The sequence below is a fragment of the Osmia bicornis genome, chromosome 13, assembly GCF_907164935.1.
Source record: "Osmia bicornis bicornis chromosome 13, iOsmBic2.1, whole genome shotgun sequence".
NCBI lineage: Eukaryota > Metazoa > Arthropoda > Insecta > Hymenoptera > Megachilidae > Osmia > Osmia bicornis.
This window is the reverse complement of record NC_060228.1, coordinates 7,208,382-7,229,042: the sequence shown is the minus strand read 5'-3', so window position 1 is coordinate 7,229,042 and position 20,661 is coordinate 7,208,382. Positions and strand designations below refer to the sequence as shown.

General features: G+C 37.3%; 1 protein-coding gene across 9 annotated transcripts; it reads left to right on the top strand.

Moving 5' to 3' along the window:
• Nucleotides 1-1,642: 1,642 nt before the first annotated feature.
• Nucleotides 1,643-20,629, top strand: LOC114874861 (thrombospondin type-1 domain-containing protein 4-like). Of its 9 annotated transcripts, none has more exons than XM_029184542.2 (15): nucleotides 1,643-1,977; nucleotides 5,632-5,832; nucleotides 6,217-6,572; nucleotides 15,687-15,834; nucleotides 17,557-17,723; nucleotides 17,827-17,923; nucleotides 18,013-18,061; nucleotides 18,131-18,252; nucleotides 18,322-18,451; nucleotides 18,525-18,768; nucleotides 18,851-19,051; nucleotides 19,149-19,310; nucleotides 19,372-19,548; nucleotides 19,687-19,903; nucleotides 19,964-20,629. In XM_029184542.2, exons 3-15 carry the CDS (start codon nucleotides 6,531-6,533, stop codon nucleotides 20,098-20,100), a joined length of 1,893 nt encoding a protein of 630 aa, XP_029040375.2. In that variant the 5' UTR covers nucleotides 1,643-1,977; nucleotides 5,632-5,832; nucleotides 6,217-6,530; the 3' UTR covers nucleotides 20,101-20,629. The 9 variants fall into 9 exon arrangements, with proteins under 9 accessions (XP_029040375.2, XP_029040374.2, XP_029040383.2 ...); XM_029184541.2 differs by having other exon boundaries at nucleotides 5,632-5,842; XM_029184543.2 differs by lacking the exon at nucleotides 1,643-1,977 and adding an exon at nucleotides 1,989-2,379 and having other exon boundaries at nucleotides 5,632-5,842.
• Nucleotides 20,630-20,661: the final 32 nt, after the last annotated feature.

The window sequence follows — 20,661 nt, the reverse complement described above, 5'->3', positions numbered from 1 at the left end:
ATCGATGATTTAACGTAAATATTTAACGTTGTTCAGGATACTTCTATAACTACGATTACGCGTTATATTCACGTTTCGTATCGTCGCGATCTTTTCTTACGACCGGTTGCTCGGTATGTTCTCTTTTTCCTCTGCATACTAGCGGGGACTAACCACGTTGCATCTTCGAATCCTCTCTTCTCCGTTTCGCTCGATTTTATCCGGTATTAGATGCGGTGACGGTCATTTTTTGACGTTGTTTAGCCAGATTTACGGTATCAATTTTCAAAGGAATGTATAATTATTAATTTTACAAAAATAGCACAGGAAAATGTGTTGTTCTTCTTTAAATTCTATACCAATAAATTTTTTGTTATATTAATAATAAAAGCTATGGAAATAGAAGGCAATAATTAGAGTTGCAATAATTAATAATTAATACAAAAAAATCAGATTAATAATTCTACTTTAATGAATACCTACATTTGACAGAGCACGTAAGCCGATAAAGTGAAGTAGTACCAGAATTCCCGTTGACGAGGTGGCAGGACTTTTTGGTATTTGGTTTCAGTGATGCACGCGTTTTAGCAGCTTCTGGATTATGGGACTAAAATTAGTTAACCCTCTGGTTGCCACCTATCCACGAGTTTACAAAAAAGTGATCACGACAAGCGTATAAACAAGCCTGTTAGACCGACCATACGTCCATGTAAGCTCCTTTCGCGATAAACAACCATTATAAGAACCGCTTAATTCTCTGCTACTTTTACCCCACTGCATCGAATCGTTGCCACCGTTGAAAATCGATTAACCAGAGGAAAAAAGGAGGACCTTCACATTTTGCTACCTAGCATGACGAATTACTTCAGATTAATATGTCAACTTTGCTGTCATAGCTGTAAGTTTCATGTCACTCAGATTACTGTAATCTATGTACAAGCTGTTCTGGATAAAATAAATAAATTTTTATAAATGAAGTTTTACATGGTATTATCATTTTATCTGATTCTAATACCATCTATAATGAAATGAAAAAAGGGTATTAAAGAATGTATTTATAAAGTTACCTTGTTTTTTGCAAATGTATACCTAGTGAAAGATTGCAATAAAAAACCAGATAAATCCAATTTATATGGGTAACAAACACATCGTGAAAATGTTCAGGCTAAAAGGCTTCATTCTCAATTGTCTTAACAACTTTACAGAGCAGGCTTTTAAAAAACACTATGACTCAAGCTCTCAAATTCCATTCCTCTTAATAATTCGCTGTTGCCTCTGCGTTTCAAATCCTTTCACAGAATCCTCTGAAAAAAAATGCAATTAGAAAAATATTTCCAAAAGAAATGAATATTAAACTTATAGAGGAAATGTATGAAATGCTGTAAAGAAAAAATTTAATTTTCAACCCTAATAATTAAATTGCAATCTTGCAAAAAATCTGCAAAGTTTGTCTTTTCTTATTAATTATTTCCATCATACAAAATTTGAAGTGTCAGTCACTGATGGACCCCCATGGCAAAGGTGTTAATTGATCATTTGCATGGTATTTGAATTGCAATTGGGTGGTCCTACCGCCAGGTGACAAAATAAGGTGGAGGAGCGTAAAGGCACGTTCATAGTGCAGCGCGAGACACACGACTGTATAAAGTCGATCCTCCACCGACGGGAGCCGTCAGTTCGGCACGACACCTCTGTAAAGCACGACAGAGGAACTCGTCTCTCGGTATTCTGTAACATGCAACACGCCATCGTAGCTACGGCTTCTCATTTTCTCGATATTTAATTAACTGACAAGTGCTCATGGTGAATCATCGAATGGAAACGACATAAACTTTGGTGACATTGTCCAGAAAAAATATTGACAAACTAAAAAGTGTCTCACAAATTAAAACGACAGTAATTATCTAGTGATCGACAAGTTTGAAATTCTCAGTCCATTATTCGAATTTTTTTTTTTAAATAAATCAATTCGAATGACAGGAACATAATTTATGGCAGGTGATATTATGTGCTCCAGTGATGATATTTATACAAATTTATTTTTTATTTTGCAATGCAAAGTAGCATGAGTTTCTTGAATGAATTATTCAGAAATTTGAAGATTTTTTAATTCGTAGTCATTTAGTTTCTGTTTCAAGGTTTATTTTATATTGATCTAATTGATCGATTCTCGATTGAGGTCGTGGATTTGATACATCAATTACTTGTACCAGATTCTATGTTGGGACAAGTTGACACGATTGTTTAAAGTTCAGCCGACTTGTGATCCAACGTTAGACGGTCACGATCGAAATGTCTACGACAAATCGAGTGTTGTACAATTTCTTTACTTTCACGAGGGAGAAAATAAGTTGACAAATTGAACGGAAAGATTAAGATAGTCGAGGAACGTGTCATCTGGTAAGGGCCATTAAGGAGAGGAACGCTTCTGAAAATCGTGCCAGACGTGGAACGTGGCTGAGATTTCTGCGTCTGCCAAAGTATGACGTGAACCCCTTTGCTCTGCCCGACAGCTATAAATTTTTTCGTTCTTTCTTTCTTGCCACAGACTCTTTTTCCATGCCACAAGCTTAAAACACTTTGTAACGTACGAATCTAAATTTACGATCCCTTCGAATGGCTACTATCTCTATTTTCGTGTATGCACGCGGCCTTGACTTTGCACCCCTCTTTGCGTGCAATTTTCGTTCCACCCTTCCTGAAAGTGTTACGTCAGGGTAGTAAAAAGACACTCGAAATTCTTCGGTACTTCTAAAGAAATTGGACAGGACAATAAAATTTCTTTAATTTCTCCAAGACTAAATAGTGTGAAAAAGAAGCTAGAATCAAAATATTTCAAAATTTTCAATTAATTTTTATAGCTTTTCCAAAAGGTCATTTGGTCCCATTTTAAAAAAGTTATTCTGATTTAAATAATGACTTAATACTTTTAATCACTTTCAATGCTATGAGGCCGTATCACTGAACAGATCCCGCAGCTGTTTAAACATCGTTTTATTTATTCGGTTCATCAGAAAATTATTTTTTCACTCTCTTTCCAAGATCATATTAATAGTTAGGTATCGCAGCGGGGTCGATAATTGCAAAAATAAACGGTGTACATGCGTAAGTAAATGTCGCGGAATGATTTCATTCTTCCCGCTCCGTTTTCATATAAAGCAGGTTCGCAAATGTCGGTCGAGAAAAAATAGAAGTTGTTACGAGGAACAAAAGTGTTTCTAGATCGATAACAATGTGGTAAACTTGTAGCAATTGATTATTATCAATCGAAATTTGCAATTCGTATATCGCGAGTACAATGTAAGGAAAGAACGAAACGGGTTTAAAATGTCAATTAATTTTTTTTTTGCAACTTTTGAAGGATTTCTCGATTAACACGACACCTTATCTTTGCATTACTCGGGCACTGATTAATTGACACAGGATACGATTTCTGAAATATCACGCTTCTAATGTATGCTGTATTCGAACAACGTACCGATAGCTACCGAATGCATGTCGCATAATTCATATTCCTGATTACTTGCCGTGCACTTAACGTCGCAATATTTAATCCGACTTAACCCGCGTTTAATATGCACTCGAACTGGCACTTAGACTAATAAATAATCGGCTAATAATTTAATTACGCACGGATCACCGGGCGACTGGTTGCAAATCCGACACACCGTGTTTCCCGAGTCGATGAATATTCCGTCGGGTTATTATACAAAGTGGTTCAGAAGTAAATGTAAAGACGAGTTTAATTAGTCGGAGGATTTATGCAAGTAAACGAAACGTCTTAATAAATATTTATTCGAAAAAGGATCTGAATCGATTTGAGCTTTTTTTAACTTGCTAATAAAAGAAGATAATTACAGTATACTTCGATTATAGTTAATTTTATTTACATTCTACTACCAAGGAAACTAATATGCAGGATTAGAAGAAGGTTGAATTTCTCATATCTACACATTGATTAAGACCTGTTGAGCTCAATTAAGTAGTTAAACTACTGTTTGTAATTTTCAAATACCCCAATTATCAGTTCACTCGATTCTCCTTTAATCCCCAATGAAAATAAAGCAATTTCAAACTAGTTGTCGATCGTACATAATTACACCTGGAATAATTTCATTTTCTTGTGCGACTATTGCTACATAAATTCCACGTTTCTCGCTGCAATCGCGTTCCATGGGATTTCACATGGACGTTAAAATAGCGTTTCATAGGAAACAGAACCTATAAATTCATCTAGCAGAAACGAACTCGTGACATTAGATAGAAAATACACGGATAAAACAATAGATTCAAGCAGAGATAATGCGACGTTCGTAATTGAGATCGATCTAGTGGAACCATCGACGTGGCGCCAGCCAAGGAAAATCGAGACCAGGATTTCCATTCGAACTTTGGAGAGTTTAAAGAGGCTGAGGAATGCTGAGAAATCACTGTCCGACTACTTTCAGCTAATAATTCTACGTAGAAGCGATCATGTACGACAGGTCGACTGGTATCAATTCCCCTTAAACGTTCGCTAACAACTGGAGCATGAAAGCATTATGTGCTTGCATGTATGAAAGCTTGATAGCTTCTTCGATATTCAATTTCCTTCGTGTACCATCCTAAGCCCTTTTCTCACGCTTCAAAATATCTTGATCGTAGCTGAACTACTTAGAATCATTGTATCAGAGATCTTAGGGGCGTTTGCGCTAGACACCGAACCGATATTTTTATTTTATTATTAGATTAAATGTGTGAAGCATTGGATAAAAAATCCAATCCCTGGTTTCAACTATCGAGCTACTCGAACTTCGATTTAAAATAAAACCTTTATCGAACGGAACCGACTTCTCGACTATTCATGGAATACTTGACTGTAACCATCACAGAAGAATTCCTCGGAGTTTAATTTTGTCCTCTCAGTTTTATACAAAATCAAGAAATAAATAACGAGTAATTGAATTAATTGCAACGAACGAATTTACAGCTACAAGCTTTAGTAATTAATGTGACAGATCGTGCGGTGTACAAGATATATAGTGACAAGGAGCAGGAGTGCAGAGTGTTCAAAAGTTTGAATCGAAACGTGTTTGTTTGAGCGTGCAGGCTGGAAAAAGAATCGTGGACAGCTCGAAAGAAACGGGAAACGGTGATTCGCTGATAGGACAGGCTGCAGCGTCGTCCAGAAATCGGGACAGGGCTTAAAAATAGTAGGCGATCCGACGCCCACTTTCGCCGGCATTAAAATATTATCCAAACGTCGAATATATTTTTTCGTTGAGATGCATTCGTTCTATAACCGCGCCTTCTTAAAACGATCCTAAAAATACTCGTCGATTTCCCAAGAAACGTTTTGTCATTCCTTGTTCGCGATGTACAAAAGCTCGAGTCTTTTAGCTCGTGTCATGTGCATCTGACTGATCCTCTACTACGGGGAATTTTCGATGAACCCAAGTTTTTATTAGTATTGGTACTTGAAATAAGAGGCATGAATTATTTTTTTATAACTTGTTATATTTGATACTCATTTCAAGACCTATGAGGGTAAAAAAAATAAAAGTTTCTTTTTAAAATATTAAATTCTTTTCTCGGCCAAATCAAAGACGATCCTTTAGGATCTTTCATTTTCGATAGGGATGGATTTTAATAAACCTTCATTATATTTTTCAGAACACCCTATATATTTAGTACACCGAAAGGGGACTATAATTTTCGCTAAAACGTATCGATCATTCTTGTCGGCACTTTGCTTCAAACCGATCCCGGAGAGAAACAAACCTGCTTCGGTCGTTCAACGAGGAAAGTGTGCGCCGTGGACCGCGAACGAAAACAGGAGCGACGAAAAATCGGGAAAGGTCGCCGATTTATCGGGTAGCCTGATGTAATTACACAAACTATGCCCCGTGTTCCCGCCACCTTTTTATCAAACCGCATGACGTCGGTTAGTGTTCGTGTAAATAATTTTCTTATCTCTGCTATCCTTCTATCCGTGTCTGCCACGATCGCGTTGATCACAATTTAGATATCAGCAGGGAAATTCCTGCGGAGTCTCTCGAATCCCGCGCAAGGTAACCCGAGTAACACGATAAATAATATCGCGGAACGAGTGGCGCGAAAAAATTGGCGGGAAAATCGTGTTGGAACGAAGAAAATGTTGGGGGTCACCAATGAACCCCTTAGTGCCATAGTAGAAATAGCTCTAATCCAGTGTTTTAATTTCCCATTTTCATAAGTACTATAATTCTATTTTTATAGTAGCCGTCAGCAACCCTTCTAACAACGAATCTCTAATTTTCTATAATATCAAAGAGATCAAAGTTAAAGAATAGCAATACTAATGTTTTAAACTGAACAAACGACTCGATGGTAAGAGAATCAAATTCCAAGAAAGTGTCAGTGAAATGTTGAACACCGATTCAAATGACAGTGGAAGGGACTAACATCGAACCAAAGAATGGTGTTTGGAAAATGACGAACTATTTTCCGCAAAGAGGACTTCAACGTGACGAACATTAATGGGAAAAAGGATGACAGTCCAAGTGTGAAGCTGAGCACGAATCTTCTTCAAAATGGATCGAGCTATCCTGTTCGCTCTATTGATATCTCTGACGGTAAGAAACGTTTACTCACGATTTAGTGTGCTGTCGAGAATGTTTCTGGGTTAGTTCTAATTCGACTCGTAGATCAAACTAATGTGCAGTCGTTCGAATGTGCGTGCAAGAACTCGAAAAAAAGCGTAGTAAGTGTAGGCCGGTCTCTTTGAAGCCGAATTCAAAGGACCTGTTTCTTTCAAACGATCACGTACGTCATCGATTTTCTGGGAGGTTACACGGGCTCGTGTTTCGAAATCAAAGAACGAATTATCGAAGTACGAATAACATATTTGCACACTTGATAAATGGTCCAAAGTGTTTTGGTGATTATTTTATCTACTGATAAGTTTCTTTTAATCCTTTATGAGCACAGCACTTTTAAGCTCGATGCTACATTCCTCAGTTAAGTCATACACGCTGAATAGTATTTCTTTATTTCAGAGCATGTGCTCATTATACAGTACCGAGCATGGTGGCCTTGCTTAGAAAAAATGGCGATATGTCGGTCTCTCCCTTCCCTAGGATCCCGCCCTCCCTCTTAGGTGATCACGAGGAGAATGACGGTGTAATGTAACACTATTTTCCCTAGGGAAGCTTACGTTGCTCGATACTGTACTTAAAGGATTAAGAAATCAGAAATTGCATTTTTAATCAATCTGAACAGCAATAAAATTCTAAAAGGAAATAAAATGATAAAAGTCGCGAGTTACAGTGGCTGAGGTTTCAATATAATATTATAATTCATACGATCCATGAAATTTTGTCGACTCACGTGGTCACCCAAAGTGATTCGTTGAAAGACAAATTACAGGATATCTGGCGCCTCGTGCTTCAAACCCGTCCGCATTCAGGCCTCCGTTTCTCAGCACATGCTGAAAAGCATGTATACGAAGAGCCTTCTGTCTTTTTTTTTACATTTCTTCCCCTTTCTCCACTTCCTTTTTTGTTTTTCGATCCCATTCTTTTTTCTCCTTGCTCGACCGAAGAAAACCGAGTGTCTCGAGGCTTACTACCGTGGGGCAATAAAAAGTATCACACGACCGTGTCCCGTTCGTGTCACCGTGATAAGAGAGACTCTTTTTGGAGACATCTCTTTATCTGTGCGTGTCACTAAAATTCGTCGAAAGCGTGTCGGTGTATTTCTTGCTGACACTGTCGAGAATCGTTCTCGAGTAGGAGTTCTTCTCGAGACGCTTTCGAGCTTTGATTTCACAACGCTTAAATTGGATTCTTGAGACACATCTTGCAACGAAAATTAATTTTCCTGGAAGTTTTATTTCTTTTGAACAACAGGATACGAGCTTAAAGTACTTCTGTAAAATATTAATTCACTCCTTCGATAAGTGTTAAATAAATATTGGCAATGCAACTAATTCGAATTCGAATCAATAATCTATAGTTCCAATAATTTAACTTGTCTTTTGAAATCATTTACTATTTCTTTCCTGAAGGTCGGTGCCCCGAAAAATTCTTGTGATAAATACCTAAAGACCCGAAATGAGCAGGGAATTAATTGTAAGCGATCTCAGGTATCTCCAAATGCCGTAGAACTCGTTCAATAAACCCAGGCGCCTGTTCGGTAAATCCAACGATGCTTTAGCGTCGAACAGCTAATGAATCGTCGCCGGTATATTGGTCGTTAGTTTATTCAGCGTTATTATTATCATTCGCACGGCCTAACGAGGCCTCTTTGCCACGAAAAGGTAAATACCATTCGAGCACACCTTAACGAACGCCTGTATTTTAGAATCGCGACTGATTTGCGAACGACCCGTTCAGACCAGTTTTTTTCTCGTGTCCATTAAAAACTATGACTGATAAAATTGGTGGTCGTAAAATGCATATTACCTGGAGGAATCTTTGTTTCGGGTGAAAGGCAGATAAATCCTAAATGGCAAAGTAGTATGAATCAGAAATAGTCTGACATTGGAAAGACACATTGGAAAAGAATTTCTGTAACAAGACAAAAAAGGTGATCTTTGTAGAACTGAAAGTAAGAACGTTAAGATTGTCATACGTATGGTAACCAAAATCAATGAACTAATTATTAACGCCGTTTATTACTGCCAGGTACACCACTCCTTCGTTAATTATCATAAAAGATATGGAAATCTTGTACTATGTCAATCAAAGTTGAAGTTATTACTCTGATATATAGTTTTCGATAAGCATGGAAACGGGTCAAGTGAATGCGTGCATCGAGAATTACTTGTCCAAGGGTAGAAAAAGATATTCTAGAAAAATGAGATACATATCAAATAATTAAAAAATTTACATGAATTAAAAAGATCTATCTAATGTTTTATGAATTTTTCGTTTTTGCTCTCTAATCCAATTTTTCTAAGTACATATTAATTTGAAATAATATTTTCCAGATCATTTCTTTTCTTCAGTAGATATCATGCAATAAATTAAATTCATACCTTCATTTTATAAACGACCCTCACTTACAGTTACCTAACAATACGAATCACATTAATTACCATTAAAAATGAATTGAAGACGATCGATCATAGAGAGACCAACACGTTGTCCATTGTTAAGCAAAGAACGCATTGTTTTATTTGTCAGCGTTTACCAGTCGTTGCTTGCAAATTACTTACTTCGTATAATTGTGGTCAATGAGCAACATTGATTTTTATTTTTTCCACCGATGAGCAGAAACCCGTCTATGACGTCCAAGGTCTATCTAGGAAGTTCCATATTGCTTGGAACACATTCCTGCGGTTAAATGTTGCGAGTAACGCGTATTCTTAGACCAGCCAGATAGCATATTAGAACAGATTCGAGTCGCTTTTAAGTGTTGCAGGGAATCGACCGAAACGGCTCTTTATCCTTGATCCAAATTCATCGGCCAAATCTTATTCTAATGTCTCCTGAAAGCAGAAGGATGGCTCATTAATCAAACGAATCGATGTTCATTGTACCAGCGCCCACGATACTGCCCGACATTGTCTTTGTTCAATGGACGGTCTTCCTTCTCTGGTCAGTTTCAGGATCGTTCAACTACCTTCCGGTTGGATGCTTTCAAATTGAATCTCTGAGTTATTAAGGAGATTTATTTCCGACGTTTTATCGCGTAGGTGTCCTTTCAGGCAACCTGAAAGTCATAAAGGAAACTTTGTTAGAAATAGACAAATTGTTAGACTTCCTCCCCTTTGACTTCGATTCTCTACAGATCTTAAAATCAGTCACATTCGACATTAACAAGTTGAAGGAATTCGCTAAGGCGCGAGTTGCAGGTGTTACGAGATGATAGTTTGATAGATCGAATTAAAAACGCGGAATATTCTTCATGGTACATAAATGTAATCCATCCAGGAAGTTTCTTGTCTTGCAACGTTTCCTCGTTTTCGTGTCGCGAGCTTCGTATCCATTGTCAAGTCAAGGTATTGTAATAAATTACAGGCGTTCTCAGGTTTCCTGTTAATATTGCACAAATCTTCTTTGTTGTAATCTATAAATATATCTTTGTAATGCTGCGATGACGTGGACATATGTATTGTGAATTACAATCATTAAATGATACCCGATCCTTTGATACGCATATGTGACTAATTTTCAACAAAATAGCAAGAATTATTATTATAAATAATAGGTACAGTGTTACGATGTTAGCAGCAATTGAATGAAATATTTCCAGTCACACTTGCAACGTGCCTAATTTCTAAATTAAATCTTATTTCTACCGAGTCGCAATCAATTTGCTTTTACGCGTATGTCAGCTAGACTGACAGTAGGAAAGATATTTATTCATGGACCATCAGTTTCGTGTCTCGTTTCTTTTCCAACGTTATGACACTCGCTTAGTGCAGGGTCATGATCGTGCAACTTGCAGTCACTCGACTTTCATATGCTGTTCGAATCTTCATTGACGTCTTTCGAGTATACACTTCGTCTCCTTCGCACCTCTCCATGTCCATTTCGTTGTTCGCTTCTTTATGAAGCTTTTAATGTTTCCTCTTCCAAAGTGCCTACATGGTGCACCTACACTGCTAGTCAAAAGTACGAGACCATTTTATCCAAACTACATTTTATGACACAAAATATTAAAAAATTGCAAGATTTAAAAAATGATGGCTAAAATTTGAAAAATTCTTCCATGACTGATGCATAAACTTTGGTATATTATATCCCTATTACAAGACATTATTCAAGCATGTATGTAGGTACAACTACACCAGGGAATTACAGTTAAGTTTCCTAAGAAAAAAAGTCTCCGCTCAATTTACAGTCGCCTCATCAGCAGTGTCGTTCGTTAACTCGTACCATCATCAACGCTATCCGCGCAATATTAATTTGCCCCTTAACGACGTAGATTATTACAACTCACGCAAGCTATTCGATCTATTACAGCAACGAGGCAGTTTCCTTTTTACCTATCCTAAATTTAAATTCTCCCATGGAGCTTCGAGTTGAGGATGACGATGCACGTGACCGTGCTTATTCGCGGGCTATCGGTTCTGCTTTCGCGTCTCATCCCTTTCTCATCTCGCGCATTACGACGCGTACGCGTAACCGGCGCGGCGCCAACGGATCGGCCGAGCAGGTTGCAGAACGCCTCGAGGTCTCGTTGCTCGAGGCGAAGCGGACAGATCTTCGAGCAAGGCGTTAGACGCGGCTCTCGACAAGCTTCGTCCCGTCGGACCACCGTGAAAAAGCATTTCGAATTCGCCACGGAATCCGGTCTTATCGAGCAAAGTCAATTATATCCGGCCCCGAGGAACTGGTTGAGAGGCGTCAAAAGAAGGATGGAATTCCGTGAAACCGTGAAACGATTCTACGAGTGATCAACGCAAATGCTAAGTCAGACTGAATTATCAGGAAGATTTTTCGAATGTATGGGTATAGGGTCGAGACCACCATATTTGTGAAAAGGAATATTGAAGAGCAAAGTATTGCTGACATAATGGATAATGTAATCAGCTACTGAAATAAAATATGTGGGTTCAATTTTCAATAATCTTGGTCATTATTTTTTATAGATTTTTACTTCCTCAGTAATCAGTAAAAATAGTCTTTTAGTCTATCTAAAGGTATATGCACTTTTATGCATCGGTGCATAAATAACTGCAATTGCACTAAACGTTTTATTCTTCGTGCTTCACTTTAACCCAGATCCTCTCGATAATACATAACATGAAAATTCAGCCTGACGTTAATTCTGCTGCGTTATTTTCGTGGTCACTAGACCCGTTTAATCCCCTTTGTCAAGAATCCAGAGCATAATGCCGAATTTGCATCGTTCCTCGTCGAACCACCATGAATCATTAGGTCCTTCCAAAGCCGATTATTAATTAGCTGCTTAAAGTTTCACGCAACCTTTGCCTCATTTTTCTAATTTAACTACGAATATTTATACCTCTGTAACATATGAAAACTATACAAATCCTGTGTCTTTAAAATATAGAAAACGAAACCCGTATAGCCGACACGAATGTTCACGCGTTTCGCGGTTTTTTCCCAAATGTATATACATATGTACATTTTAAGCGTGCAGCATAAATCTGTAAAGGCGTTAAAATACATTAAGTTACGTCGCGCGCGTTAACTTGTAATAACCGAGTCGTAATTCTCTCGGCAACATTTACAAGCGGGCTCGTGCGAAGTCAGGCCAGGTGTTTACACTGCGATAAAACAAGTTGTGTTCTTGCGTTCCTTACGGAAAACCACGTGTACACGGTTTGATTCCCGGCTCTTCCGGATGATCTGGATGATGCAGCGAAGCTTTTTGATGTCGCGCCTCGGGGAGGAGCTCTCGCCCGATCTTGTCGCGTGTCAACTTAATCCACATTACACGGGCCCCGTAAAAAATGAACCTCGTGGGGACTCGACAACGTACGAACAAGCAATGATAAAATATATTGTAAGTTGCCGAGAATATTAAATCAGAAAATGAGGTTACTATAAGGGGATGCGTTTGAATAAATAAAAAGTATACTGTAACCGAGTTAGATCGAGCCCTTTAAATGAATTATTGTTCGGACCGTTCAGCATCGGTTCGTTGCGTAATTAAGGGATTCCATAAATTTTTTTTTTCTTGATCATAATCCCGACGGAGATGCTCATAAATCACGTTCTATGTCATAAATATAAATCCTAGATAACGATCGATGCGAGATAACATTAACGTCCGGTATCCCGGTGTATAACACTCGATCTCGTCGTTAATATCAAGTAATCGGGGACCTGTTTCACGTCGTTTGACATTATCGAACGGTAATCGAGAACCGTGTGGCGCGGCTCGCATTGTTCACCTCGTGGTCGATTTATAAATTCGCTCATGCGATATTCATACAATTAACATCCAACCGATCCCGTGCATACAACGTAACTTGACATTCATCCCGGGTTAATCCAATCAGAGTGAGGAGTGTCGCTTTGGGCGCGGCTTTATATGCACGTTACTGATTAGCTTTTACTGAAAAAAAGAAGCTTCACCGCGACGGAACAACGTCCCGTTCGGCTCTAACGATTATCAAGGACAAAGGTGGACATTGTCGGAAAATCAATCAAAGATCCTTTCGTCCCTTCGAGTGATGGCGGATTAATGATAATTATGAAAATTGTGCTGACAGAAATTGAACAAGCATGTGCGTTATCTAAATCAGAAATTGAAGGATACGATTAGATGATTAAGCTGTTCTCTATTGTAGCGAAAGCTATTTATGAGAATAGATCGAACACCTTCTGTTTGAAATTACTGCAGAGTAATGTGTTGCTAAATTTAGACGGTATCCGAGTTCAACCCGACAAAACTAGGCTCGATCGTTCGAACAAAGTTTACAATTATCCGTTACGCAATTCAGTGGAAACAAACCGACGTCAGCTGAAGAAATTGTTGAGTTTAAGATTGTATAACGTTCGAAAGGGGTCAGGTAAAATTTCAATTCTGATACATATCGAGCATTAGTAATGGAGTTTGAACCGTATTTCAATATTTAAAAAATGTACAATTATTCATGAAATTGGCAAACAATACTTTTGGCACTGCATCGACACAAAATCATCCATGGAACTAGAATAGAATTTTCAAGAAATCAGTAGCCTATTAATCGTCCAATCAAACGGTAGTAATAGATATGAGGTTCCAGATATGACCTGAATCAGCATCGAAGCACTTGCTAGTACGCAGCCATGTGGTCTTCACTGTAATTTATACCCGTCTTTCGCGTCCCATATACCGATTCCACGCCCATGTAACACTAACCCACGTATGAGGGACTATAAGCAATTTAACATACAATTTCTTATCTTCGTAATCTTCTCCCAACTTCATCAACCGCAACAATAAGTAACGTCGACCTCGCGTTAAGTTACAATATCCTTCGAGATTACTTTCGCAATGTTATTTCGTTTATTAACCCTTTCCCATCTACTGTCAGATCAAAAACTGCATTCTCATTTGCATATTAAACGTTGACAGGAACGATCAGCCTGTTTCCAAGAAATCATTGCAATTCTTTTCATTCATCCTCGATTGAAATCACAAATAATAATACCCATTGCGACTGAATTTATAAATAAATAAATGGTATGATTCCTTCAAGAAAAATTTACCTTAACGATGAAGTCAAAGGCATTCGGTAATTATTTTATGCTGTAAAATAAAAAAGCTTTCAGTAATGAACGTGGTAGCAGAGTGGCTCTCGATCGTGTGACGTGTCCGGATCTCCCACGAAGTGGTCCTCGATTTCCGGTGCACTCGAGCTGTCTCGATTCAGAGATGGGACGACGAAGTGCAGCTGAGCTCGTAGAGGCTCGACGGGACTAAATTTATGCTGTGACAGCCATAATTTCACGGTGGTTTTACGCGTCCAAACACGTGTCTCATCCACGCGTGTTGTAGCTTACTAATTCGCGTCCCATTCGAAATCCACTCGGTTCAATCGTGCCATAGCCTGTTTGCACAAACGTCGCTAAGTAGCCACGTGTACAAACACCGTCTATGTTTTGACTAATTATTCTCTATAAATAGTCAGAAGAATCATAAGGCGAATGGAATTTTGGTTGTGATTCGCGGGACTGCGTTCCTGAAGTCGTATGAGTAAACAGAAGAAAATGGTCTTCGTTTGCCTCTTTGGTTAACATTGTTCGATTGCTGCTATTTAATGCTTCTCAGAGTTTGAATACCTTTAAAAGGAGGTTCTCTGTGTATTTCTGTCGTAGAAAGTGAAGGATAGGACAAAGAAGCTTTGAACATTCTCCATTGTGCAAGGATTGACATTTTCTCTGGATTTTTATTCCTCGATTGTGCATAGTTGAATAATCCCTCGGTTCATTGCTCAGATTAATATGTCAGCAGCGGATAAAAATTGTTTTATGTTAAGAAAGAAACATTAAGTTTCAAAAAAGAGTGTTCATGAAATTTATAGGCAATAAAACTGCACGATACTTTACATTTTCCTCGCGTAAAAACATGATACACTCGGAATCATGGTCCGTGCCCAGATCGACGATAAAAATCGAAGATATTTATCGTGGATACAAATGCAATACCATGCAAGCAATGTGCCTGACAAAACGAGCGTAACGCTTTCCATTATTTCTGTTAGCTCGTTCTGATTACTTCCTCATTGAGGACGCGTAAACGCATCATTGCTTCCGTGTCATTTCTATTTCCTTTACAATGTCGTGTTTTATTACTCTATTTTATCGATTAACTTTGCTTCAATATATCACTCTGTACTATTCATTCGATGTTACACTTATTGGTACCATCTATTTCAAAAGTAATTAAAATATGTCTTCCTTAAGTATCAGATACAATTATTTAACTAATAAATCATTTAAGCTAAGACACTTTGAAGTATGCATATTCTATCTAATCTGTGATTCATTTAATTTTACAGACTACTAATTTTGCATTAATCATAGATGACCCCTGTACTACTGAACGTGTTAATATAATTACTTTCAATTCAATTGATTGCTGTATGTGATACTTAAGGTATCTAATACCCTATGGAGCGATGAGATTATTAATTACTCGATCATTACAGCATGAATTCATCATGAATCAAACAGTTAGAGTGTCAAAATAAATTGCAGCTCATTTGGTTCCCTCTGGCAACAGAAGAAAAAGTGCAATAAATCAGTATTAAATTAATTATACCTCGTTTTTATTTGCAGTGCTTTTCGAGTAGCTGCGGTGGACACCTTATCGATGGCATTTTCACGGAACCAACCTTGGAACGGGGTTACAATCTGGTTGCGACAGTTCCAAGAGGTGCTCTGGCTCTGAACGTGACACAATTACGTCACACGGAGAATTATTTGGGTAGGACAGTCGCAATTTATATTCGGCATCGCGAGACCAAAATACCATTCCGTTGGTGCAAGTTCAACGAACATCGAATGGAATGAGAGATGATCGTGAAACTGTAATAGAATAATAATAGCGTTAGTGAAATAAGCCTCGAGTCTCGGCTTCGAAAGCTTAAGTTTCATTAGAGTGTCAAGCTTTATACATCACTACATAATAAAGCAGAGAACAAATGAGCGCGTAACGAGGGTTGCTTGAAATATTGAATCAAACTGATACGCGGAATCCCGTTTTCGCAGCGACAAAATGATTCTAACGAACTGTGCCAGTAAGCAAATTGTTCGCGATTGCTCGCAATCAGCTGCACCCGTCCACGATCCCTATTTATTATCAACTCAAGATCTGCTATCGTTGGAATTCATCCACTACTATCTGCCATCTCGTAATCTAATCTCTAGTTAAGTTTTAAGTGGGACGTGATGAGTCTTGCAAATTAAATGAAGCAACCATTTATTAGAAGTACATTGTCTTGCCGTTGATCTGATTCCAGAGACTTTATGATATTTCCGACAATCAGTGGTAACATATCGTTCCAGAGATCACCATTTTTCATTTTTATCGTCAATTCAGTCTTTGATATTGTATCCAAAGGGAATTATATAAATCGTAAAATTGACAGCAACCCTTTGAGCATTTAACTCCCGGCTGAACGATCGTTCTTAAGATTTCCACAATGGATCGAATCAACTGACGTGCAGTTAGATCTCTAAGAAGATTAAATATCGCATAATAATGATTTTTTTTTTATTTCCACTGGCCGGCCATTCTTTGGTGTTCAAAGGAACGGATAGGTGCAAAGTAACGCGAAATGACCTGAAGATATAACGACGTGATCAATTGCAGATTTAAAATGAATTCTCGACGTTGATTTCACAATTTACATATTCGATTCGCAGCTAACTGAAACGTTTTATTGAGCTACCATAAAAGTTATTAGAGTTGTAAATACCCAATTAGTTGTAAAGATCAAGAAAGTCCTGGATTTTATTTATATTAATGAAACTACTTAAAAGTTTTCTTAAAAAAACTAGTGGAATTACCTAACAGGTTATTAAATGAATATCTGCAAAATTTTATGCTATTTAACACGTTTCACGATCCACGAAATATATTCAACGTTCGAGGGTGTTAAGAAAAATTAATTGCTTTCATGTATTCACAATCGTAATTCTGTTTGCACAAAGTGCTACTTACCGCAATGGAATAAAGGAAAATAGATAGCACTACTTTTGAAGTTAAATCAAGCTTAAAGAGAGTTGAAAGGAGCTCAGCATGGAGTCTCTGTGCATGTCGATCACTAAATGACTCGTCTATATATCTAATGCATCATATCTCGCGTACTGTATCGGGAATAAGTGTTTCTCCTATGTAAACGCAGTGATTGACTCTTCGTTTCATTACGCGAATGATTATGCGATTTACTTCTCGACTCATGACGAACGCGCGAAACAATTAGCAATACGATCAGCTGAGTCATTTTATCTCATTGGTTATCAGTAGTTTGATCTTCTAAACGTATCATTTCTATTTCAAAGGAAAGATATGGAAAATTTAATTTTCTTACAAGTCATAAAATCAATCTTTGAGCGAAACTGTATCACTGATTGGAAATAGCAATTAAATTATAATTAGAGATGTAAAATAGATTAAATATTAAATTATGTATTTCTTTTTCAGCAATAAAATTGCAAAATGGTACCTACTTGTTGAATGGAAATTATAGTATTAACTTATCCGGCAAGTATCCAGCAGCTGGGACAACTTTCACCTATCTTCGTCAAAGTCCTCAAAATTTGGAAAGCTTCTCTGCTATTGGTCCATTGCACGAACCCATCGATGTTATGGTAAATGAATCGCCACTTGAAAAAAAATATACCAAGTTAGATAAAAAAATTAGACAAATGAGTTGCAATTAAGAGGAAAAAATATATAATGTTTTCAAAATAGGTTTTGTATCAAGAACCAAATCCTGGTATCGTGTACCGATATATCATCCCTGGAAGTGTGAGTGTCCCTCCGAATCCTCATCTTGGACCTAAAACAGGTGCCTGTTAATAAAATTGTACTAATGGAAACAAAACCTTTTAATTTCAATTAATTATTATACAAAAAAAAAAAACATTTTATTTCCAGTTTCTGCCAAAGCTAGTGAACCTATCGTACCATCTGTTCCACACAAAAAGTAAGAATTAATTTTATAATGCTCCATTATCACGAAGTATTTTATTAAATTGAATCCTTTATGTTTTAGAATAGAAACTGGAACTAACATCAACGATGCAACTCAAACCTATCTTCCAAGACGTTACAAGAAAAGAAAATTTATATGGAAAGCAAGTGGTTTCACTGAATGCAGCAGGACTTGTGGAGGAGGTAACATTCAATATTTTAAAATACTCAAATTTATACAGTATCTAGTGATTTATTCTCTTGTATAATAAGGTATTCAGATGATAAGATACGTGTGTATAAGGGAACACACGCAAAGTCAAGTGCCAGAAAAGAGGTGTCATGCTTTAGAAAAGCCACGAGAAACTCAAACGAGATGTAACACTATGCCTTGCCCTCCCAAGTAAGAAGAATCATTATTTACGATTAGTATAATTCTTATTAGCTCCCTATCTTAAATTTTTAACATTCTTAAGATGGAGACCTGGTCCTTGGAGCGACTGTTCCGTTACTTGTGGTACCGGAAATCGCATCAGAGAGTTGGAATGCGTGCAAGAAATAAAATCATCATTAATAATGAGAATAGCCGATGGCGCCTGTATGGAACCAAAAATTCTTTCTACGAACGAGGTTTGTGAAATGCCAGCGTGTGAATATGAGACGAAAACAACGACGACCACATTATCGCCTTCACAGTGGAGCGTGGGCACATGGTCTTCGGTGGGTCTAATGTTCTTCATTCAAATGGTATTCAAATTTAATCCACGTGTGAGGAGATATATTCGAACTTTTTGTATTATAGTGCTCAACAACTTGTGGACCAGGTAAGAAAACAAGAACTGCAAATTGCATCACACAAGGACCTCCTTGTGATCTTGAAGAAAAGCCTATTACTCAAGAAGCTTGCGATCTGGGACCCTGTACCACTAAACCACCTCAAACGAATATTATTTCAACGAGACTTCAAAGTCCACAGTGGTTGTACACCGAATGGTCCGAAGGGGTAAAAACAATATTTATTAATTTAATTAATTCCATAAAGTTTAATCAGGAACTTCTGAAACTTAGGAAAAGGGGTGATCTCTTGAAAATTTTTCTAGTGTTCAGCAGAATGTGGGATTGGAGTGCAAACGAGGAAGGTTTTCTGTGAAAAGGGACCAGAAGATGAATTTTGCGAGGAATCAACTCGACCTGAGACTGCAAGGACATGTTCCAGTAACAGGACATGCAGTGGACAATGGTTTTCAGGACCTTGGTCTGAGGTAAGTTCGACATATTTTCTAAATAATACATAAAACTAATTTTTCATTTTCTTTTTTTTAGTGTTCTTCAGAATGTGATGGAGGAGAACAAGTGAGAGAAGCAGTCTGTGTAACAACCCTTCGTGGATCTCTTCGAGTTGTCCTCGATATGAATTGTCCTGCGAACAAACCGGAAACGAGAAGAGCTTGCAATGGTCCACCATGCACATCCATGTGGTTCATATCAGACTGGACAGAAGTAATTGAATAAATTTCTGTATATGTAATATTAAATCGAAGCTTACAAATTACTGAGTTATTATTTAATACTTTAACTAACGCGGATTAATCTTTCAATATCCTAATTAGAAAAGATAATATCCTTAAATAACTTTAGTGCTCTCGATCGTGTGGAAAGGGTATTCAGAAGAGAGAAGTCAAATGTTTGAACAAAGACGGTCAAACACCAGACCACTACGAACTCCATTGCACGGAAAATGATCGTCCTATTTCCCGAAGGACTTGCAATGATTATCCTTGCAGAGACGATATGCACGGGGCTGAGAATCATCACAGGGTTCTGCAAGTTCAAAACGATCCAGAAATCTCAAATGGTATAACAAACTATCACTTTTACAAATAATATGGAAATTTAAAAATATTTTAATTTTCAGGACTCGAGGAAAATCCACTTTGCAAGGACACCATATCAAACTGCAATTTAGTCCTGCAAGCTCGTCTCTGCACTTACCAATTTTACCAACAGCTGTGTTGTCTCTCGTGTTCCAGAGCTAAGCAAGAGTTAGAATGAAGATTTAAATATGACCAGACAAACGTATTTTTAATGTAAATGTAACTCTTCGATGAACAATTGAAAGAATATTCCAATCTGAAATATTAGTTAATTATTAATTCAAAAAAAATCTAAAGAATCATTAAAAGGTAATATTCTCTTAAATTCGAATCGTCGAAGATAATACTAAATATTATACGTGTCGCTGTAGATTTACTTACCCCTGCACTGCCTGATTTAGATTTTAACGTCGACTTTTTTGTACATGAAAATGATAAGCTAAAGGTACTCCCTGAAAAATGATACCTAAAAAATTGTACTTACACAAAAATCATAAGTAATAATAAATTTTTGTATCCTGTAAAGTAAGGTAATTTTCGAAAGCAATTTTTCTGTAAACACGATAAAAATTTTTGTACGATAAAATTTAAAACGACGATGTGGAGAAATTAGACTGATCGTGTAAATTGTAATAAGGCAACATTGGCATTTAATTTGTATTATTTTTCGTTACACGTACTTGCCGTAATAAACTTAATGCTTTCTACATTTTATTCTATTTAATCAATACCATGTCAA

Excerpts from the sequence above, each read along its gene's own strand:
- LOC114874861 (XM_029184550.2), top strand. The coding sequence starts at position 6,531 with ATGGATCGAGCTATCCTGTTCGCTCTATTGATATCTCTGACG. Across the intron at positions 18,062-18,130 it reads CCATCTGTTCCACACAAAAA|AATAGAAACTGGAACTAACA; the intron begins GTAAGAATTAAT and ends TTTATGTTTTAG. Across the intron at positions 19,311-19,371 it reads TTTCAGGACCTTGGTCTGAG|TGTTCTTCAGAATGTGATGG; the intron begins GTAAGTTCGACA and ends TCTTTTTTTTAG.